The 23,673-nt window shown below is 43.0% G+C and overlaps 2 protein-coding genes across 6 annotated transcripts; both read left to right on the top strand.

The window, feature by feature from the left end:
- The first annotated feature begins 1,381 nt into the window (after positions 1–1,381).
- LOC137888105 (vang-like protein 2) lies at positions 1,382–19,331 on the top strand. Of its 5 annotated transcripts, none has more exons than XM_068731412.1 (8): positions 1,382–1,459; positions 11,828–12,207; positions 12,547–12,670; positions 13,442–14,049; positions 14,572–14,705; positions 14,912–15,047; positions 15,704–15,947; positions 16,087–19,331. In XM_068731412.1, exons 2-8 carry the CDS (start codon positions 12,137–12,139, stop codon positions 16,345–16,347), a joined length of 1,578 nt encoding a protein of 525 aa, XP_068587513.1. In that variant the 5' UTR covers positions 1,382–1,459; positions 11,828–12,136; the 3' UTR covers positions 16,348–19,331. The 5 variants fall into 5 exon arrangements, with proteins under 5 accessions (XP_068587513.1, XP_068587545.1, XP_068587522.1 ...); XM_068731444.1 differs by having other exon boundaries at positions 1,403–1,459; positions 11,909–12,207; XM_068731421.1 differs by lacking the exon at positions 1,382–1,459 and adding an exon at positions 2,031–2,112.
- A 635-nt stretch (positions 19,332–19,966) lies between these two features.
- fcer1gl (Fc receptor, IgE, high affinity I, gamma polypeptide like) lies at positions 19,967–22,656 on the top strand. Its single transcript, XM_068731241.1, has 4 exons — positions 19,967–20,083; positions 20,572–20,610; positions 21,121–21,150; positions 21,402–22,656. Exons 1-4 carry the CDS (start codon positions 19,967–19,969, stop codon positions 21,465–21,467), a joined length of 252 nt encoding a protein of 83 aa, XP_068587342.1. The 3' UTR covers positions 21,468–22,656.
- The last annotated feature ends 1,017 nt before the right edge of the window (positions 22,657–23,673 follow it).

The raw sequence follows: 23,673 nt of genomic DNA, 5'->3' as shown, positions 1-23,673 counted from the left end.
TTTACACATTTAAACAATACGTGGATCCAGTGGTTCCCCTTAAGCTAATCAGACATGTTCTACTCTGAGGATTAAAGAGAGAAGAGTAGATCTAAAACATAATATCATTTTATGTAGAACTTAAATATGTTTTAGTCATCTTGTGACTGCTCGGATCTTAATTAAAACTAAACATATTTAATACTATTAATGTTCTTTATTTTTAATCTAGAGGTTTAAATGTGTTGAGGTCTCATTGGTTTGTTCCTGCTGTGATTAATCAACCAGATTATACAACTCTATAAATAAAATGTACCTGACTATTATTAAGCCAAAAATCACATATTTCCCACAGACATGCTGTTTGTGTCTGACATAAAGAGTAGACGGAAGGAGGAATTATGGAGTTACAGCATGAGGAAACAAAATGACAATATAAGGTAAAGGAAAAAAATGTATTTATCATGAAAATACATGCTCTTTATTGTAGAAGGATGGTTATTTTTATATTCATTTCAGTTGTAAAATTGGTCATTTCATGCTCATAAATCATGATCAATTAAAAAAATCCAAGTATCTTAATGAAACTTGCAGCCACTTTGAAAGTCATATTATATCATTATATCTTAGTAAGATTTAACCTGCAGAAAAATGACTTTAATTTACATTTTTAATTTAATTAAATTAAAATCATGTAAAATAGTTTTTCCTCATGACAACAAATCATGAAACAAACTATTAAATCCCATCAAAGAAATGTAAATTATACAGGGAAGGCATTACATACCATGACTTTTCTTTTTGGTATTTATTCTAATGTAATCCTGATGATGACCAGTGAGGGTAGGAAATGACTCACACAGCTTTAAATGTACTTCTGTGTGAGTATTACAGGAAAAATGTCTCATTCTAATATTTCTTTGGGTCGGGAAAGAATTTGTATATCTAAATATCTTTAAAAAGCTGCTGGTCTGTACACATACATGTGTCTTCACAGCTCCACAAAGATCAGACTGTGTATGAAAACATCTGATGGTGATGATGGTGTTGGTGGTTTCTCGGTTTCTGGAGGATTTTTGTTTTTCTCCCATCAGCAGCTCCATAAACTGTTTTATGAGCCGAGGGAACCACTTTGTGACATTATAGTGTCCACTTCTATTCACTGAGTGCACTCATCTGTGTGTGTGTGTGTGTGTGTGTGTGTGTGTGTGTGTGTGTGTGTGTGTGTGTGTGTGTGTGTGTGTGTGTGTGTGTGTGCGTGCGTGCGTGCGTGCGTGCGTGTGTGCGCGTGTGCGTGTGTGCGTGTGCGTGGTAATGGATGTTTTGTGGCTGAACACACACAGTTTCACAGGGGGGGGGGGGGGTGGAGAGAGGAACAGAGGAGGGGCCAAAGTGGAGCGGAGGCGGGGCGCGCGCTGCTACGGCTGAGTGGAAAGAAAGTGGAAAGTGAGAAAATACCTGAATGGACAATCTGGAATAAGTAAGTAGTATTTTTGTGTGTAAAACGTCTTGAAATGCTGCTGGTTGGTGGTTGTGTGCGCTGCTGTAGCGCAGCGGGAGAGGGAGGAGGAGGACTCGGGGCGCAGGAGGTCTCCGGTTTCCCCAAACAATAGTCGACAGGACGCGATGGTCGCCTTTTTTTTTTTTTTTTTTTTGGGAAACCGCAGGGAACTTTGGGACCCTCGTCGGCCCTATTGTTGTCCTCACCGAGGCCACGTAGGTCTGTGGACCGGGTATAACGTGTGGTAGATAAAGAGAGAGAGAGTCGTGTTTATGAATGTTAGAGAATGAAACGTCCAGAGAGAGAGAGAGAGAGAGAGAGAGAGAGCGAGAGATGCGCATGGAGGAAAAGAACCGCGTCCAGTTTCATTGTAGGCCGACGGTTTTGAATTTTTCTCCTCGCTGAAGGACCGCAGGGGATTTCGAGTGCGTCCATTCATTTACAGTGCTGGAGGAGCGAAGGCGGAAGAGAGGGCACGAGCATTTTTTTTTTGGGGGGGGGGGGTGTAATTTGGCATCAGGACGCGACCAGTGGGGCCTGGGAGTCTCCCATTGTCCTGCCGTACAAACACCCTCCTTTTCTTTCGTTTTTGTGGGTCGCACAACTCTTTATACGCTCCCGGACCCCTCACAGTAAGTCCGCCTCTTCGTAGCCTTTTGTGCATGTGGAGACATTGTTGAATTATTGATCCACGTTACCTCACCCGACAGCAGTGGGAAGATACAAATGTGTCCAAACGGCTCTCGCGTCGATTCAGACTGAAACAGTTGTAGTGTTGCTGCAGTAGCAACAGGCCCGGTGTCCTCAGCTGTGTGTCGTAGACCTGCTGGCCTCTCAAGTTCTTTATTTCATAGAGAAGAAGAGAAACAAACTGTTTACCGCTATAAATACTCATTAGCGCGAGACAGAGGAGCACAGTACACCATAAAGTGCTTCCAGGGGGACTGTTACAGTAATAAAACAGGCCATAATAATACCAGTATCAGATAGTAATATCACAGTGCAGCTGGTTCTCTACAGGGGTTTGTTGACACACATGCAGTGAATCAGCCTGTAGGAGAATCACTATGAATGTTAGCTTTGTACATGTGTAATAATGTCCAGTAGGGCCTCAACTAGCTGATCTTATTTTAATCTTTAAGTCGATTAAAATGGTCAAATCAGAGTCAAAGGTGATTTCTATAATATGATATGTCTTTAGTTTTGTCTTCAACTCAGAGTTATTGAATTGTAACGATATAAAACAGATCAAAGCATTAAATCCTGTCATTGAAGAAGCTGGAACCAGCAGATGTTTGACATTTCTGCTTAATTAATAACCTAAACGATGAATGTATTATTACAATTGTTGCCAGCTAACTTTCGGTTGATACACAACTCAACTAATAAGTAACTAACTAATTGTTTCTGTACTACAGTTAGGTCTGTCTTCAGGTTTAAAGGGGGACTATGCCCATTTTAAGAATTAATGCATCTTATTCACATATGGTCTAAAACATTCCAAAAATACTAGTGAAGATGAACAACTCTCTCCCAAATCACAAAACTAGAATGCGTCCGACATTGCCTGCTGTGAACTACATCATGTGTACTATCGATCAACGTACTTCTATGTGAGTACACGGCAGTATGTATCTTTTCAGACGCAGTTTACCTCAATTACCTGGTCACTTCCTGGAAGCCTCCGTGCCGGTTGGAGATGCGTAACCCGTGACAACCTCTTGTAGACGGATTTAAACAACATATCACGTCTAAAGTGGACTCTTAACTCTTAAGCTCTCAACCATTGTCTTTCACGAACGTCGTCGTCACTACTGCATTGCATTGTGGGATATTCATGCTGGCGGAGTGTCCAGTGTTTGCATACTTTCACTAGAAATAGTATGCAGTTCATGTACTATTGGTTTCATACTTAGGTTTCAGACGTACTAAAAGCTCTCACACTATTTTAACGTACTAAATATGTTCCTATGGAATTTTGGACACAACCAAAGCATTGGGAGAATAGAATACAGCTGATTGGTTCGGCTGAACAACAGGGACCCTCAGACAGACAGACAGACGCTGCTCCGGGTCAATAGGATCCTGTTGGTTGGTGTTCTGCCTGCGTGAATCCATCTGAAATTGTAATTGAAAAAGTGCAGACAAAAATTTGCACCTCTTGCTGTTATGAATATTTTAGCAAGAAATATTGAGTGTTTATCATTTTGTGTCGTTGCTTCGCTGGTTTCTGGCTTTGAGAGAGAAGCTCATGTTCATTAAATATGAGTTTATAATTATATTATAAGCAAACAATTGTAAAAAAAAAAAAAAAAAAAACCAGGAAGCAGATATGGTTGTAGGTATTCTAGTCACTCATATGTTTACCATTGTTGAAGGTGCAAAATAGGTTTGTCCAAAAACCTAAAAACATTAAATTTACATTGATATGAAAACAAGATGAATCAGTAAGTTGTTGCTGCCATTGGACTCACTAAGTAAACCAAGTAAGAGGTTCAGCTGCAGACTAAAAGCTACATTAAGAGGTCTTCATTCTCTTGAGGAGAGCTGTTTTCTATTAAGTATAAAATAGTTCCCAATGAGAACTCTTCCATCTGTAGATCGTCTAGTGAGGAAACCATTGAAAGGCATGTTGATGTTCTTGTTGTTGTTGAGGTTTTTAAATGTCATTTTTAAACGCTGAGTGAACCACAAATTGGATTGCACTCAGCGTCCGCAGCAGATATCTGAAAACCTGTGTCGGGCCGTCACACACTAAATAACTTCTCAGTCGACTATTTTAATCCACGAGAATCGTGTCAAAGCACCACTTCACGCCTTGTGTTCACCAGAGATGTGCTCATAAGAGGGGTCCGCCCTAAACACTGAAGCTATATTAAACACAACTATAGGGCTAATATTGTTCATGGGTTGTCTGAACTCGCCCTTAAACATGTTTGTCTAACTGGATTTATTATGAAATGTATTCGCCCCCCACGCCATCTAATGGACCAGAGTCCTTCATCTGAACCACATCCATCTCATCTGAGCCACTTCCTGTCCACTCAATACTTTGTTTGGTTATGAAGACAGATTGTGTGCAGGAGGCTCTCTGACACACAGCGCTGACCAGAGGACAGGCCTGTTGATTCAACCATATCCTGTTAGATTCGCACACACACACACACACACACACACACACACACACACACACACACACACACACACACACACACCTGCTCCGGTTTGCTAGCCATGTGTGCACGAAGGCTGACAGTAGCAGTTGTCTTGTTTTTGCTGGTTTTACTGATGTCGTTTTAGGCAGCAGTGGGTGGTGGTCAGCCCTGTGTGTGTGTGTGTGTGTGTGTGTGTGTGTGTGTGTGTGTGTGTGTGTGTGTGTGTGTGGCCCTGGTACCGTGATGAGCCTCTTCCCCTGCTGGACCCTGGGTGTGTGCACCCTTATTTTCACAGTTGGCACATCGGATCCTCAAATGGCTGTTGAGCGGAGCTGGTCATCTCAGAGACGGCACAGATTGCCTCTCCACCCCGACAGCTGCTGCCTCGCTGCTCACGATGTTTGATGAAAGCTTGATTTGCCTTCGGGGGGAAAAAGAGGCTGTAAAAATCCAACATCTGCTTGTTTGAGACGTAGCGTGACGCGGGCTGCATGTTCACGGCAGAATTCCTGAATAATTTCCGTCGCTTTTAAAAGTCAGTTGGAGCGATTTATTGAGCGGCATGAACTTACTGGCCGTTTTTTTTTTTTTTTTTTGAATATCAACGTCTTGAGTTTATATGTACAGTATGTCACATATTTCTTACTTTAAAACTTCACAGTGAAGTATTTTAAACAGGAGGCAGTACATTAGAAATACAAGCATTCAAACACCAAATAATGGGTCAGAAATCATCTTTAAAAGAAAGATTTAGCGTACGGTGGACACGGTGGAAAGCAAAACATTTTGTTGAACTACAACAGAACTTATGACAGAAACATAGCTTTAATATTTGTGAATATTCATTTCAAAGCTGAGATCATGATTGGGGATGGTTATTGTTTTAGCACAGACCTCACTTTTCCTTCTAGAAAGCCCTTTTAATAAAAGAAGCCAATTTATTCTGAAGTGCATCAGCGTTTAATTTAGCTGCCTGTTTGTCCGACCAAAGTGTATGCAGAAAGCTATCATTTGCAGAAGATATAATTGAAAAGATGTATACATTTTGAATCGGATGTATCCGTCTAAAACACTTTGGTTGGAGGGAATACTGTTCAGAGTTCAGTTGGTGTCTTCGGTCGGTGGGTTTTGGTGGTGACTCAGCATCTTTCAGTGCTTCTAGAGTCCTGCTATGAGGCCTCTTTGTAGGAGAGATCTCATGTGTTCATAATGAAGTAGCATATCGGCTCAGAAAACAGTTGTCTTTGCTATCAGTTGATGATAGACATTAAATGGTTTTACACTCCCTTTTGGCCCGAGCCAAAAAAAACCTGTGGCACTCGTAGGCATGACGCCCGACATCATCGCTGTTTAATTTCAGACCACACACACACACACACACACACACACACACACACACACACACACACCTACGCAGATTACTGAACCGGCCTGTTGTGTGCAAACTCCTTTAAAAGCTGCCCAGAGCGTGGAGTGAACAAAGGTCATTTTCTTTTTTTAGAAGCCAGACTTTGACTTTGAGGCAGGGTGGTGAAAAAAATGGCTGAGTTAAATATCCCCAAGAATCCCACCACTGTTTGATTTTACGAGGAACAGGAAGCGATTCTGCCTCGTTCGTGGAGGAAGTCGATCAAAAGACGAGGACGAGGACGCGTCGTCGCTTGTGTTCGGACGTTATTTCAATGCTTTTAATTCAACGTTAATGTTGCCGTGCTGACTGAGGTGGACCATACTGGTGAAGCTCATTAAGTAGGCCACAGGACACTGGGATGAATAGGAAACCTTATCCATCTCAGCGCTGGACCACACCCCTGAAGATCAAGCGCTCTGTCATACTCTCACTAACAGTCAGACGGACTCGTCTCAGGCTGCCGCTGTAGGTGTTGTGCAGTACATCGGGTTTAACCCAGTGCTGCTCAAGGACCAGGGTAAGGGACACTGCTGAAGAAAAGAAATGCGAGGTACCATAATGTACGAGGTAAAGGCATTCAGTGGATTTATCTTGTGTAATAATGACAGCACATTTTGGGAAATATGCGTATTTGCTTTCTTGCAGAGAGGTAGATGAATACATGCAACAGTTTTAACAGCAAAACATGTCAAAGTAAAGATAAAACAACCGGTAACGTTACTCCGGTCTTTCAGAATTTAGCACCAGTTCGATGCTGGGTTTCGTCTAGGTCTTCACTATTTCCAAGTAAAAGTCCGACACACATCCCCACTTAAAGCAACACATTGACTTTTTACACGGTTCTGTACAGATCAACCGATTTTAAACCAGATCTAATGTGTTTATTGTGAGCTTCACAGGTGCTAGTAGGTGGATATTCTTTATGCAAGAAAGCAAATACATGTATTATCCATAATGTTGAACTATTCCTTAAAAAAGGGGCCTCCAGTGGTTGTATTTCACTTCCAGAGAGAGTTGGGGGACTTTTGAGAGACAGACGTAAAGGCTCCAAAAACACTGGATCCTACGTTTCCCATAATGCATCCAGATAGCATCTTTAATGAGAAACCTACCCGCCTCGTAGACACACCTGTCTTTCAAACACCATGCCTCCAGTTTATAACAAACTCTTTCTGTTAGGAATTGTCAAAGTTGAGATAACACTGATGACATCACCGTGACATCATCAGGGTTCGTTTTCTAGAGTTCTTTTTGATACCAGTTTCCAAAATGCCTCCTAAAATGATAGATTAGGCATGTCCATGCACCGTCTTATGTCATGTTATCTTTTATCATTTATTACCTCATTTACACGACACATGAACAACTACAACCCGCTACTCGCTCCGTGCATCTTACACGATCGGTACAGAACACGTGCAAAGTTGAAAGAAGCGAAAAAAATGATCGCCGCGTCCGAAAACAATGATGGGAGTAGCTAATGAGTGATCCATCCATTTTCACTGGAAACACTGTTTTTAATGTACTCTGTATCTGCCGATACGCATGTTCAGGTATCTCAATTGTTATCAATAAGGGAAAAAAGATATCGGAGCGTCACCATTATATTCTCAGACTCCTCCAGAGACTCAGAAGATTGTAGGCAACTGTTTCCATAAGCTGAGTAGTACTGACCATGATTAAAAAAAAACTGATTTTCATGTTTCAAATTGGTGGAAAAAATTGTTTAAATTGTATAAAATAACAACCAATGACATGTAACCAACCAAACCTGCCGTTAAGGACTCAAACCTGTCATAAGCAGGCCAACACTAGAAAGGGAAATATCATAACCTGATGTATCAACAGTGGGAGTTTGTGATATATCATCCCTGTTTCCAGCAAGCAAGGCTAAAATTACAAACCAGTTTCCTTTCTCCATTCAAGCGTTTGTGTCTTTTGAAAGACGGGAGGTTTCGTGTGGGATCCGCTTTGAAACACCTCCTGAACCACTTCTCATACGCCTTTCATACCACATGTGTCCCATTCTGAGGAAAGCGGGTCAACCTTAAGTGTTATGACGTCACGTTGACTTGACGACTGAAAGGTCAGCCCTGCAAAATGAAAACAGGAGGAACTTCCTTGTGAAACTGTCAGCCGTCATACAGAGAGAAGCCCGTTGTTTAACCTGCAGAGATCCACGTTTCTTCTTCAACGTCAGCTTCAAAAGTTAAGAATGCAAGGAAGCAAGTTTGTTTTGACTAAATAATATTTACATTATCATCATTCAGCACGCCAGACTGTTCACAGCTGTGCCAGAACTTGTATTTACTGTGTGCGTCCAAAACCAAAAAGATATTTAATGAAGTCTGGTCATAACTGCAGAACTCCTCTGAGCATGAAGCACTTTGTTTAACGTTATCTTTCCCTAGTTTTCCAAGGTTGTACTTGGTAATCCTATTTCATGAGACAGTTTGCAATACATCTAGACAACTACTGGCAAGAATACAAGTACATTTGTTCTAAATATTCAGGGTCCTCTGAGGATTAATCCTTAATTTTCTGGACTTTTTTTATCTGACATCACCATCAGGGTAAACATCTTCCTTGACCTAAGCTTTTGACCATTTCTCTGCATTAAAAAAAAAAACATTTGCAATTGAAATGTACTGTATTCATGGTCCCCAGAGGATGAACCCTTTTGGCTTTGGTGACTGCCCCGACCTTACTCACTGTACCACCGTTGGGCTAAATGTTCCAGTTGTTTGCAGAAATGGAACGGGCGGATTGCCCTGATATTCACTGAGCACGTTCATTCTCTCAGAGGATCATCTCTCTGCATTTGTGACACTCTGACGCCTCCACCCACCTCACCCCAAAATGTAAACTTTGCACACGGCCCACCTCATATTACAAGGTGATGAAGCCCTTATGATGTTACTCTATCTATACGTGCCGTCTTCACAACAACCTTTATTTATCGCCACGATATTGTAGACTTCTATTCATGTCCTTTCTTGAATTGCTCCCTCTTGGATACATACGGGTCCTGCATGGCTTCGGTTATACTTAATGGGACATTCGATGGGACATTCGACATATTTGTGTCTCTGCAACATCGACACACATTCAGGATCGTTATCCTACAGTGACTCATCTTACAGTGTAATCGCTTTAAAATATGGGCAGTATTACTGTAATTGCTTAATTGTTGTTTTTACGGGGCGGCGGGTAAACATGAGGCCAACTGATGAATTCAGATTGTTATTTTGGCCGAGGGTTTCTCTGTCTGGGAGAGCGAGTTCCACCTAAACGTCCCCAGCCATTAGGTAAAACCACTGTTTAGATTCACTTTATTGCCGGTCTAAAAACATGTGGTTTGCCCGTGAGTCTGAAACTACTCTCCCTCGCCATATTTCCTACTTTACTCCACTTAAATCTGCAGCGACTATCTGCGGGAGCGATCTTGAATCTTGGTCTTTTAATGCGTTTAGTCATGCTGTACCACTGTGCTGTGCCGTTGCGTGACATTTACAGGGCAGGTTCCTCTCCGTTGCGGAGATAAATCCTGTGGTCGGCATGAAACCGTTTTACTGCACTTTATGTGGCATAAAAAGCAGAGCGCGACTGTGTACATACGACGCTCATCCCTCTGCCATTGCCACAGATAAAAGCGTATGATGCTGGTACAGCAGGAGGAGGCTGCTACTCATTGGAGCTCTGTGGTTTGGAATAGGCATGTGGAGGTTTTTGCACATGGCTGCAAGGGATTCAAGATCTCCTCGTCTGGTAAGACTTAGTGGGTTTCTCGGTGCTGGATAAGGGGGCGCTTCCTCTTATGACAGAATATGAACGCTGTGAAACAAAAGGAGTGCACACATGAGGGCAAACTCGCAGAAACCCCACGGGCGGATTCGACTTCGCACAGTATTCCGGCTTGACGGGGAAGTGGATTTTAATCACAAAGGCGCCGATGGAGCAGAAAACCCACATTAAGTCAAATCGGGACCTCTTAAGACAGTGATGGCCGCTAACGCCGCTCTCCGCTTCCACCAGAGAGGCCCGGTGAAAGCCAGCGAGCGTCACCCGCCCTTTATCACTTAACCAGCATATGACAGTCCAGCATCCGTCATGCCAACACTTTTATTTTGCCGATTTTGTTTTTGAGGAGAACGGAGTGGTCGGAGGGCGGCGTAAGGTCAGGTTTCCACGGCAACTGTCAACCTCCGATCCCCCTCCCCAGCTGAACACCCTCTTTCATCACCATGGCAGCGGAGAGGCCCTGTCTCCCAGGGGGACGAGGGGAGTGCGGGAGGGAATGTGAGACAGGGCGAGAGAGAGAGAGTGAGAGAGGGCAAACAAGTTTTGTGAAAACACAGTAATGCAATATGGCCGCCATTGTGTCCGAGCGGACGGCGGACGAAGCTCTGCCGTCTCGGCGAGAGGAGGCACAGCCGCGTGATGATTAACCTCGGCGAGACCCGGAAGACCAAGCTGAAACCGAAGCCTCAGTTTAGGGTTAATGTGTGTTGGTGTCACTCGGGGGGGGGGGGGGTCACAGTGCTCAGTGGGCCGGGGCGAGAGGGTTGAGTCACACAGGAGTCAACAACCTCAGACATGGACCCTTAAATCTTATATTTGTACAATTAAACTGAGGTAAATATTTCTAAATTTGACAGTTTTTCATACCTGAACTCAAACATTTGCGTGTTTTTGCTGCTCTTCCAATGTGAGGATTTGCTGCTTCTCTCTGTTTTATAGAATTGTAAATTTAATATAATTGAGTTTTGGACAGATGATGATGCTTGGTGATGATGTTTTTTTTTTATATATATATATACTGAACATTTTACAGACAAAAAACAAATAAATAATCTACAAATCAACAAAATCAAAGTTTCAACACAAATGTAAACCCAGACTAAAGATACTTAAGCTGTGTGGAGACAACTGTGTCACACATTTAAACTTCTGAATAAAAACAATTAAATGGAGAAATAAACTGAAGATCATTGAGGAGGACCCTCCAGTGATCGACATGGCTGCACAGAATACTAACAGATTAATGCCCTGAAACTGTGTTTACAATCGCTTTAAGTTCAGTGTAGTTCTGAAATCATCAGCGCATAAATCAGTCACTCAAATGCTTTCAGGGATTTATTTTTGTAAACAGACAACATCTATGTTCATATTAAAGTTTTTATCACCAAATGTTAAAAGCATTTCCTTCCTTATGAAACATTTGCAATAAAAACATTCTTGTATTTAAATCCCTCCTTGTTAACATACATCTTCTTCTTCTTCTTCTTCTTCTTCTTCTTCTTCTTCTCTGCTTTTATTGTTGCATTGAACCATATCCTAGAAGTTTCATAGTCTTACGTTTTTAAACAATAACACTACTACTTATTAAACGTCTTTTTAATTGAACGTCCCGTTTTGAATGCCAGATATGAAGGAAGTGTTTCAATGTTTAGATCAAAGCCTGTAATGAATTATATATATTATATATATAGAAGGGAAGCTCAGAATAGACCCTGGGGAGCTTTAAGCGTCTCCGTCTAGATGGTCTGGTGTGATAACGGCTCGAAACACAAAGGCAGGAAGTTCACCAACAAGGCCTTTAAAAATGATCTCATGTTTGACTTTTGACTGGTCGTCATGTTAAGAGTCACTTTCATGGCTCTTCATCCAGACCTGTTGCAATGTGGACAGCTGTTTGTGATCCTCAGCATCTCTCTCTCTCTCTCTCTCTCTCTCTCTCTCTCTCTCTCTCCCTCTCTCTCTCTCCGCCTCCTCTTTCAGATCACAGTCTCCTCAGCTCTCCCCTGCTGCGACTCTCCTACCCACCGTCCTCTCCCACCCCTCTTCTCCTCCTCTCCGTAGCCTCCCCCCCCGCCTCCCTTCTCCTGACGCTCCAGCTCGTCGGCCTCCAAGATAGATTCCCTCAGGAGCAAGGTTGACCTGCTCAAGCTGCCCCTGGCTCTCACCACCAAGTCCATCTCCGAGCGCAAGAGCCAGCTGGGAGGAGTCGGCGAGCAGCGGCGCACCGGTGGAGGAGGAGGAGGAGGAGGAGGCGGGGCTCGTAAAGCCTGCTCGCCGCCGACCCGAGACATGGACAACGAGTCGCAGTACTCGGGCTACTCGTACAAGTCGTCCCACTCCAGAAGCTCCCGCAAGCACAGGTTGGTAGAGTCCAAGTCTAATTGTGTTCATGTGGCCCAATGTCACAAATCACCGATTTTATTCAAGGGGCTGAACGTTTGAGAAAAATATGTAATTGTGGTTAATTTGACTGATATAGCAGTTGCGATATGATTTGCACTGTTAAAGGAATAAAGGCTGTCCTCGATCAAAGACAGTTGATTTAATTAAAGGAACTGTAAAACTGAGTTTCTCCTCAAAGAATCACAAGAAGGAAAGCTCAAAGCTGGTGAATGTGGTGATGTGTAGTGAAATAAAGTATGTTCAGCGACACAACCAGTGACCCCCGTCTGTCGTCGTCGTGTTTTCGTTTCCTCCAGGGATCGGAGGGACCGTCACCGCTCTAAGAGCCGAGACAGCAGCAGTCGTGGAGACAAATCCGTCACCATCCAGACTCCCGGAGAACCGCTGCTCGATGCCGAGTCGACCCGCGGAGAGGAACGGGTCAGTTAAGCCGCTTTCTGTCCGTTTCAAAAAGCCACACTTAATCATCTGCCTCTTATTAAAGACTTCTGGTATTTCTTTTGTCCCGTTAAATATTCCCTTGCTGCGATCCATTTGAAAGAAAAGAAGCGTCTCCTTTAAATTCCTCTGGTGTCTCTTAGGAGCTGTCAGTCACTGCAGGTCAACCCTCGTCCGTCTTGTGAGTCAGTTGAGAAGGAGCAGGTGTCGCCTGGTCTTAAAATACCGAAGACGTATTATATTAAGTTTAAACGGCATGTGTTCATTAGAGGGACTGAGGAGATTTGTTTGTTCCTGATGTGAAGTGACGAGGCGTCCATCTTTAAATAGTGAAGAGGTGTTTAAGCTTAACCAACCTGTCGCCCTTCCCGCTGGCCTTCAAATGGCCACGTAGACACAGAGGGGTTCATCTCTTATATAACTTTATACAATATTTAAATATTTCTGAAATTATGTAAAAGTTTAAGGACTTGTCTAATCTTTTTTTTTTTTGTGATTTTCTTTAAAAAAGTATGCATCTATATTATATCTGTCTCTCTTTACATCCTGAACACAAATTTCATATAAACATCTTTGGTTTCTGACTTGGTACAGAATAGATGAAAGTCACAACCTGCAAAAAAAGCTTGTATTCCTTCATTTTCATTTCATGCTTTTTGACTTCTTGTATTAAGCTTTTGCTGCTGTTTTGCAGGACTCATGTGGAGATGAACCGTAAACACTCATGAGTCTTGCTACCCGTGTCTCTGACAGGATGATAACTGGGGCGAGACCACCACGGTCGTCACCGGCACCTCGGAGCACAGCATCTCTAACGAGGACCTGACGCGCGTCACCAAAGATCTGGAGGAGTCGACTCCGCTGGAGTGCAAGCGCTTCGTTGGCCCGGCTCTGGGAGGCTGCCTGAGCTTCTTCGCCCTGGTCACGCCTTTAGCCTTCCTCATCCTCCCGCAGGTGCTGTGGCGTGACGCCCTGGAGCCCTGCGGCACGCCCTGCGAGGGCCTCTACGTCTCGCTGGCCTTCAAGCTCCTGGTCCTGCTCATCTCGTCCTGGGCGCTGTTCCTCCGGCCTCCCCGCGCCACGCTCCCGCGCTTCTTCGTCTTCCGCTGCCTGCTGATGGTGCTGGTGTTCCTCTTCATCGCGTCGTACTGGCTGTTCTACGGCGTGCGGGTGCTGGAGCCCCGGGAGCGGGACTACAGGGGGATCGTGGAGTACGCCGCCTCGCTGGTGGACGCCCTCCTCTTCATTCAGTACCTGGCTCTGGTGCTGCTGGAGGTCCGACACCTGCAGCCGGCCTTTTGCCTCAAGGTGGTCCGGAGCACGGACGGAGCCAGCAAGTTCTACAACGTGGGACACCTCAGGTCAGTGAGACGAGGACAAACGTGATGAGTGTGTGAAAGAGGAGGAGAAGAAGAATTTAAAAACCTTTGATATCCATTTTGAATGTTATTATAGCATCTTTAAAATCATTCTGACGGCGTAAGTTTTTGTTTTGAAGAAACGGGATGAAATCCTGAGAAACTAAAATACTCTCTTCTCTGAGGTCCACTTACTGCCTTTTTATGAGCGTTTAACTACATCGTATGGTCTTCCTTCTTTCATTCAGCTTTAATCAGCAGCTGGGGCCCCATTAAAGGGATTCTTTGTGTGGTTTGAAGTGAGGTTAACTGAGGTTGTTAGTCCCCAGTGTGATGAAACAGACGGGAGTAATACATCAGGAGCCTCGATACATTACATGATAGTTTGAGGTGTAATATTGTAGATTCAGGTGGGATTTTGTTTTGTTTTTGAAACTGCCCTAATCAAATGCATGACTATAAACCTGGTATACAAATCTGTTAAGGCCGCACTGCGACACTGACGGTTGACTCGCTGTGTTTCAGCATCCAGCGGGCGGCCGTCTGGGTGTTGGACCGATATTACAGCGACTTCTCCGTCTTCAACCCGGCCCTGCTCAACCTGCCCAAGTCCATCCTGTCCAAGAAGATGACCGGCTTCAAGGTCTACTCCCTGGACGGTAATCACATTTCACGTTTCTTAATCCAGAACTCGGGCGTTTGTCACTTGACACGTTCATGAGCTGAGGGGTCATTCCTAACTATTCCCCTTCTACCTGAAACTGACTGTGAGCGTTCAGCGTTCTCTCCCTTTTAATATGAGCATCGGCTAAATACCTGAAATGCAACCCGCTAATCCCCTTCCTCTGCATGTGTCGTCTTGTAGAAAGCACCACCAACAACTCATCGGGCCAGTCGCGGGCCATGATAGCAGCTGCTGCCCGGAGGAGAGACAACTCCCACAACGAGTTCTACTACGAGGAGGCCGAGATGGACCGCAGGCTCCGCAAGCGCAAGGCCAGGTCAGAGCGATGTTCCTCCTGTGACCGCAGGGGAATCACTGTGACAAAGAAATCGACTGAGCTGATAATGACGGCTAATATTAGCTTAGCGCAAATATACCGGTATTACCGTATTCGGAGGGCGATTACGAGCTTTTGCGGTAATTTAGAAACGGTGTCTCACACACACACACACACAAGTGTTTTCTCCAGAAGTTTATTCTTTATTTTTATTCCTTTGTTTCTCCACATAAACGTATTTTTTGTTCGGGTATAACATTTATATTGGCAGATATATCATAACCTAGATTTAATAAGATACAAGATTTGTATCAAACAGAATGATGGATCATTTGAGCACTTAAATTAAGCATCTCCTCGGTTACTTTTGGTGCTTTACAGCTCAAACAGATTCTGAAGGGAAACTATTTCTGTTTCTTACTCTTGGCTGTGTGTCTGTTAAACATATTTAAAATCTAAATCCAGTGAGTAGTTTGCATGTTCATCGGAGCGCAGCCAACGTACGCTCTTATCTCCGTCATAATTAAACACATCAGTTGACTGTAAAGATACTCAGAGCCCACTGATAAATCAACCAAGACAATCTTCTGTTTGAACAGAGACTCTGCTGACGAGGTTTATAACGGTGCTTTCCCCCCCCCCCCTCAACCCTCCAGGTTGGTGGTGGCGGTGGAAGAGGCCTTCACACACATCAAGCGTCTCCACGAGGACGAAGTGGCCTTGTCCCCCAAACACCCTCGGGAGGTGATGGATCCTCGGGAGGCGGCTCAAGCCATCTTCGCCCCGATGGCCCGAGCCATGCAGAAATACCTGCGAACCACCCGGCAGCAGGCCTTCCACAGCATGGAGAGCATCCTCACACACCTGCAGTTCTGCATCACGCACAACATGACGCCAAAGGTAAAAAAAAAAAGATCGTGATCACATTAGTCACACACACAAGTTACTCATCCTAGGTTGTATGTTTTTAAGCAACAAAAATACTTTGCTCTACAAAAGCTTTTCCATGGTTACTGACCGCCTACGTCCTCCCCGTCAGGCCTTCCTGGAGCGATACCTGTCCCCCGGCCCCACCATGCAGTACCAGCAGCAGAACGGCAGAGGGCGCCAGTGGACCTTGGTGAGCGAGGAGCCGGTGACCTCGGCCCTGCGGCAGGGCCTCGTCTTCTCCCTGCGACGCCTGGACTTCTCCCTGGTGGTCACGGTGACGCCGCTCCCCTTCCTGCGCCTCGGGGAGGAGTTCATCGACCCGAAGAGCCACAAGTTCGTCATGAGGCTGCAGTCGGAGACCTCGGTGTGAAGGGTCTCCCCCCCACCCCCCCACCCCCCCTCCTCCAAACGCTGTCCTCTCTTCGTGCCCGCTCCTGCTGGATCACTGATGTGGCGGGACATGTGGAGGCCACTGTTGTCCACTCGCATCCAATCAAAGACACCATTCAAGGAGAGGAGAGTCTGAATCCTCCTCCTGTTTTTACGATCATCACAGACGCTCTGATATCAAACTGTGATCAGCTCAACGATTGTTCAAACCTGGAACTAAACAGATGCCTTGACTTTTTCTGCTCCCGCGTTGTGACGTCTTTGTCTTTTACGACGCGCTGTAAAAAAAAAAAACCCCACAACACTTTTTTTTTTTCTCTTTTTGCCTCATCTGTTGCCGTAACCACTGGACTACTTTACTGTGCTGACTCGAACACCGAGGAGGAGGATTACGTCACATTTGTCACTTCCTCTTTGTTGTGTCTTAAAGACTAGCTGGAGCTCAGCTCTGACTGTGACGCTGGTGAACCACTGCCTTTCTGCTCCCTGTCAGAGTCCTCTTGAAGATGACAAGGACTGTTTTTATATTAAAGGATGTGACTTCTTTCTTTTCTTTTTTTTTTTTACACTTACAGAATGTAGCATTATGTGCTTTGAATTAACACATGGCTTTCTTTTTTCTTTTCTTTTTTGCGGTCTGAAGGCCAAAATGTCTTTTTATCTGACTGTAAAGAAAAATGGAAGAACATTCCTGAGCTTCTCCAGACTCTCTCTGTTCATGATTGTCTAAATATGCAGGTTTTGTTTTTATCCTACACTGGCATTTATACTCTTCATTTGACCGTTTTAACCAGAAGACTAAACAAAGACCCCATTGGTGCCTGTTATTATCATGCAATCTTAATCAGCTTATTTTTACCTGGATAAGGACGTTAAAGCAGAAGCCTGGTGTTGTTCTGAGTTCTTACTGTCAACAAATCCCAGAAAACCAATAATGTGTTTCAGTACTTTCTGGAAGCCTTTACTTCACAAACATATGCTTTAATTCAATGAAAACGAGCCTAGAGACTAACAGCTGGGCACAAACTACTAAACCTGGAGTAAATGATGTAATTACTGGGCTCTATTTTAGGCCACTGACTAATACGCACTAGTGAGAATTACATTAATATCTCTCCCAGTGCAGCTGTGGCAGCTAATGGTTTCATATCAGGCTGTAGTTCATAATAAGGTTTGTTTTGGTCTCTTCATGGGATTTGGTTGAGAATAAGAAACAGATGGATTATGTGTGAATGCGTGCAGAACTACTAGTGCAATGTGTGAAATTTTGACCACATTCAAAAAAACACAAAAAACTTTTAATGACACCACTTCCTGCCACCGACAGGCGATTCCCCCCCCCCCCCCCCCTGCGAAGGACACAAATATCTTGAAACATCTTTCTCAGCCCGAGGTTCAACTCCTCGTCGTTTCTGAAGCTTTCAGCCACACTTCAGGGCCGTCCTCACAGGATGGAGTTGCTCAGTTGTCATCGTGACGTTTGGAAGAGGAGGCGGCCGTCACAGACTTTGGTCACAATCTCAAACCTCATGTATGAACATACTTTAGGTCTCACCGTAGCATTTATCCCCATGGCACCTGACACTATGGACAATATTCTAATGCTATGTATAGTGCTACAACTATGAATATATTCTATATAATGTATTTGCAGTAATACACTATATTTGAATTGTCAAAGATAGAACAACAGAGGTGTGGTCCTTTTATCAAGACGGAGACGGACCTTTTAAATGATATGGAGATATTTTAGAAATATGAGAACAAAGACGTGAACAAGCGATCGATAACATCTTTTCAAGAAGTGAACGAGGTGATAAGACATCAGAAAACATGTCTTATCACATCATAACAGACACCGGTTATGAAACAAGTTTAAGATACAGAAATGTATTTAATAGAAGCTTGATTCTAAAAACATGTTCACTAAATCTAAAAAGGAATATCATTTGGCAGCCATTGTTGAGATGTGGTTGAAAGCTTTAGAAACTTTGGTTTTTGTTTCCCTTTAAAGATTTACACCCTGTTGACGAGTCCTGAGCTTAATTATCATATTTATATCCAATCACAATGCAGCACGGAGCCAACAGGAACACCTGTTAGTACCAGGTGTTAAAGCACAGGCCTGTGATCAGATGTCAATGTCCACATAACCTTTCCAGTCTGTTGTTAGTAGCAGGTGTAAATGGGTCTATTATTTTATTTTTATTTGACAATACACACATAAGGAATTCAGTCCTGAACAGGCAGCTGAAGTTAAACTATCAGCTGACTTTTTTTTTTTTTTAATGCATTTCTAAGAAAAGATCCCAAACCAGACGTGTGATTGTAACTCCTCTCTGCAGCTCCTCTGCAGCTGGAGCGTATCACCGCACTCGCCTTGTGCCACGAGCTGAAACGAGCACAGAGAACACGCTGCCTCCATCCGACAGCCTTACTGTCCAGATGTGGAGGAGCAGCGGCGGGGCACATCTGTCCCCACACTGACTCCTCCTCCTCCTCCTCCTCCTCCTCCTCCTCCTCCTCCAGGTCCCAAAAACTTACTGTAACGCCAAAACGCGCCTGATGTTGAGACTTGAGCCGATGGGTTGCATCATCCTACAGTTTGTTGAGCCACAAACACGACGGACTCTTTTTCTTTTTCCAGTGAAAATATGGTTTTAAAAAGCCTGTTACATTTACAAAAACATCCAAATACCAGGTCCAAGTCTGAGTGATCAAAATGCAGATGTTTTTAAAGATGCATGCTAAATCTATTCCGGGTTTTCAATAATAACTTCTTTTCTATCATTTTGAAGGTGCCTAAGTTATGACGATGCAATTTTTCCGAATGTTTTTACTTTTGAAAAACAAAGTGGCTTGTAAAGAATATTTGTAGATTTGTCTTGTATTTTCCTCCCTTTGGTTACCGTAGCTCGTATAGTGTGATAGGCCTTTTTCCATTATTAAACCATTTATTCCTTACATGTCCTCTTTGTCTCCTCACTTTGTAGCGTGGGAGGTCGGCGGAGGTGAAGACATCTTTTACAAGTGGTGTGAACACAGTGACCATCTTCACTGTGGTCTTGTGACATAGTTCACCACAGTTTCTGCTTTCTGCTTGAAATGTGTCCGTTCTCATTAATCACGTTGAACGTTCTGTGTCACTGGACCAAACAGAAGCAGGGTGCTTGTTTTTTTTTTATTTTCTAAAGAGTTTAAGAGGAACTTCTGTGAAGAGAGGATGGCAGTGTGGTAGGCGTGTGGTTTTACAGCTTCAAAAAAAACCAACACAACACGGACAGAGAGCCCCGGACTTCCTGTTCGCTGCTGCTCACAGAGATCACTTCAGACGGTTTGACGAGAGCTCTCGCTGACAGCCGACGAGGGAGCAACACGACAGATCCTCTCTTCTCATCTGAAGCCCAGCCGGTAAGTTGCCGCGAGAGTTGCTCGTTGCCTCCTTTCTGGTGATCAATCCCACCTGATGGTCAAACGTCATAGGGGGGAGATTTTCAACACACCTGTAAGCGCTGAAAACGCTTTAGTTAAACTAAAGTCGGTCGGGTGGGACCCATTTCTGCTGGAGGTGGTGATGATGATGATGATGATGATGAACGATGAGGATGTGTTGTCTGTGTGCAGAGGCCGTTGGAGACATGAACGTGTGTTACATCCTGGATGGGATTCTCATCTTTTACGGCATCATTCTCACCGTCTTATACTGCAGACTAAGGGTAAGACAAACAGGAACACCACACACACACACACACACACACACACACACACACACACACACATATGCCACCATGACGAGTGTAAGAAAGTGCAGAACTGTTCCTTATGGTTGTCTTAGCGTTCTTCCGAATGACGATGCTGACAGAAATATGATTATTAACAATATTATAAAAGATTTGTTTAGATATTCTCTATATTTTGCATATAAAAAAACGTATTAAATTGTTCTGCTATCTTATAGAAATGTAGATTATTCTGTGGTAAGTGATCCTAACTTCCTTGATATATTTCCTCATTTTACTTTCATGCTCATTGTAGCAGAGTCTCTGACGTATCTGCTCATTTTAGAAGCAAACTCCTCATATGGTTTTGAATATTTCCGCTCTTTGACCAGTTATATCTCACACGTTGGAGTTTAATTTCCACCTCCTGATGAACATTATGTGAATCTCACAATCATTTGTTCTTTCTGATTTGTCTTTGACAGATGACTCCGTCCAACAAAACGGCTGCCAATCCCCCTGAGGTAAAATTAAAGTTCTATATCATTGTGGAGAGAATAAAAACCTAAAATATAGGTCAGATGAGGTTGACCTGAAACGTGCTGTGGAACATGTTGTTTTCTTTAATGCTTTGGCTTCATTTTGTTTGTTGGTCTTTCGCCCTCTAAAGCAGTAGTTCTGCTTTAAAGCCACCCTCCATCTGTCATTTCCTGTAAGCTCAAGCTGACCACCGAACAGCATTATTTATACACACACACACACACACACACACACACACACACACACACACACACACACACAGTCACAGTTTCCACCAGTGTTTCTTCACACAAATGTGTCAAGATCCCACTTCCCGCTAATGATATGCATTCACAATTAACTATAATATCTTGATCTTCAAAGAGTAGAATGAGTAAAATGGCTGGAAGGAGGAACTGTATTTCACACGTCTTACACTCTGTTGTGTTTCCTGAGAAACCATTTCCACTGAAGCACACTTGATGATTCCTCTCAACTGTGTTTTTGTCCCACAGAAGCAGCCCGCTTCGGGAGGCATCTATGCGGTGAGACCTCTCATTCTAATGATTAAAAAGATATTTAAAAAGGCACATGAAGGAAAAGTGACAGCTTAAGGTCCCCGCGGATGGTAAAGAACTTTTTTTCGGGGAATCATTCACCTACCTGGCTGTCAGAAAAGAACAATCACCCTTTGACTCAGTGCAGGAAATGCTCACAACATTGTGTTGTAGGAACGTATTTGAACTTGGAACATCCGGTATTTACTTCTCACTAGTTTGATGTCTGTTCTGCGCAGGGTCTGACCACTCGGAGCACCGACGTCTACGAGACCATCAGAATGGATAAAAAGCCGATCGTCTGAGGGGTTTGGGTGCAGAGAGGATGCCGAGCACAGAAACACCGCGCCAACGCCCTCAGAGCTTTATACTGTATATTAAGTTGTGCCTGTGAAGAGTTTCCATGCATGACTTTTCTTTTTGTAAAAATACTATTTTTATTTAGCATATCATGTGAGAAATATAAATTAATTTAACAAGTTACCAATAAAGGCTTCTGTCAGTGTGTGTTCACTGCACGTCGCTCCGTGTTTCACAGCTGGGTTTTTCACAAGTTCCCGATAAAAAAACAGAAGTTTGAATTTATCTTTTGTTTCTGTTCGTGTTCCCTTTTTTCAGTACTTTTACTTCAGTTGATGTGAGGAAAAAAACACACACCTGAGAAAGGAGTGCAACTCATGATTATTTTTTTCATAATCTTTTAAGTGTGTAAAAAAATGTCAAAATTATGAAAAAGGCCCCTCGCAATGTCTTCTAACGTCTTTCTTTGTCTGACCAACGGTCCAAAGATTCAGCTGCAATTTGATCACTCTGCAGTTTTTGAAACACAACAAAATCTGTCTTAACTTAATCTCAAGTTAATTTGTTATAGACTTCTCAGATATGCTTCATGTTTGTGGAAGAAATCAACGTTACGTGATAATTTTTGTAAATTTTTTGGAGGAAATCAAAAACACACAAAATAGTGTCAATCCTGTAAATCACCAGAATTAGGGGATCATTTAGTTGGAGCATATATACAGTTAATGTAACATCTATCATGTCTAAAAATTGCTTCTTTTTTTTTAAATAGAAGCATATGACAGCACCAGAGGTCACAGTGTTTGACAGCAGCAGCTCCTCAACTCTTGTCTCGCCCACTTATTTACACGGAAACATAACTGTCCATGTATTCAAAACAGATTCATAACAGCCAGAGCGCTGTGTGGTTGTGTGCTGTTCTCCCTCCGGCTCTTCACAACAACCCTGAGACTCACTCGCTCATCTAGACTTCTATTGCAACACGACAACACTTTAGTTTCACACCTCAACGTGTGAAACTCAAGTTTTGGTTGGCTCGGCTGCATTTGAATTTTTTGAGTATTTATTAGACGACACGCGCATGTGTATAGTGTTCCTGTTCGTATTATCTTCATCATTGATTCCCAAAAAACCTTCTGCTGTAAGAGAAATTATTCTTTTTCCTGTAAAATGACAATAAATGTATTGAATCAACCTTTTTTTAACTTCTGTTTGTTTTTGTCTTGCTGCTGTTTTGTAGTCTTTTTACTCTGTGTGTGTATTTGTAGTTCAACACAGATTCACTTGAAGCATTGAGAGCCGATGATGATTCGGGATGAGTAAGAGTTTCACTTGAATAGAATATGTATCATGGGGAGAAATGTGAATGATATGAATATGAATGAAGCCGTCTGCTGCTGTAGCTGCAGGTCATCATCAATCAACAGCTGACAGCATCTTCCTGTCAGAGATAAACGCTCATGTTGTTTTGGAAAAACTGGACAATTTGGAATTTCGCAAGAATTAATGCTGCATTCAGGTCCTACTGGGAAGTTCAAGCTTCTGTTCGTGAAACTCGTTAGTACCACGTGTTTGTGTGAATAAATGGCAAAACCACTTTTTTAAATGGATGTTGTGGGGAAGCCAGTTTAATCTTTATAAGATATCTTACAGTCAAAAGCAGTGCCCGTCTTTCTAAACAACAACAGCTCCTATTAACAACTACAGATGAGTTACAGGGTTTTTTTTGGAGCATCTCTCGCTGGTAATTAATCTGTTGGGGCGTGTATGTTCTCTTATTTTGTAAATATGATATTTTCAGCTTTAGTTCATAAAGCTATTATAAGCTGCATAATAAAATAGATTTTTTTTCTTGTGATGCAATGCTTTATAAATACGTTTTGAATTAAAGATGTGTGTTATTTATAAGCCTATACTGTACATGTTTATAGCTGACTGAGAGTCATAATAAAACGTATTTTAGTGGCTTGTAACTGTGTTAACCAACATTTCTGATGAACCCTCTGTAGGGTAGGAGTGTGATGTCCCAAAGTACAGTGTGAAACCTTTTTTATTATGTTTTGATAATATTGTTTTCTGTCATATTCGCTCCTTTCTTTTGCTGTTTTTCTCTCTCTTGCATGAAAAGCTCTGTAAAGTATAATTAAGTAGAATTATTTATTAACCGTAGATGAATACAAATGAATAAATCAGCTGCAGGATGTCTATTGA

The sequence above is a fragment of the Cebidichthys violaceus genome, unplaced genomic scaffold, assembly GCF_023349555.1.
Source record: "Cebidichthys violaceus isolate CVI_PGR_0920_01 unplaced genomic scaffold, fCebVio1.0.p SCAF_104, whole genome shotgun sequence".
NCBI lineage: Eukaryota > Metazoa > Chordata > Actinopteri > Perciformes > Stichaeidae > Cebidichthys > Cebidichthys violaceus.
Note: the sequence above shows the minus strand (reverse complement) of the source record. Positions and strands in the feature narration are given on the sequence as shown.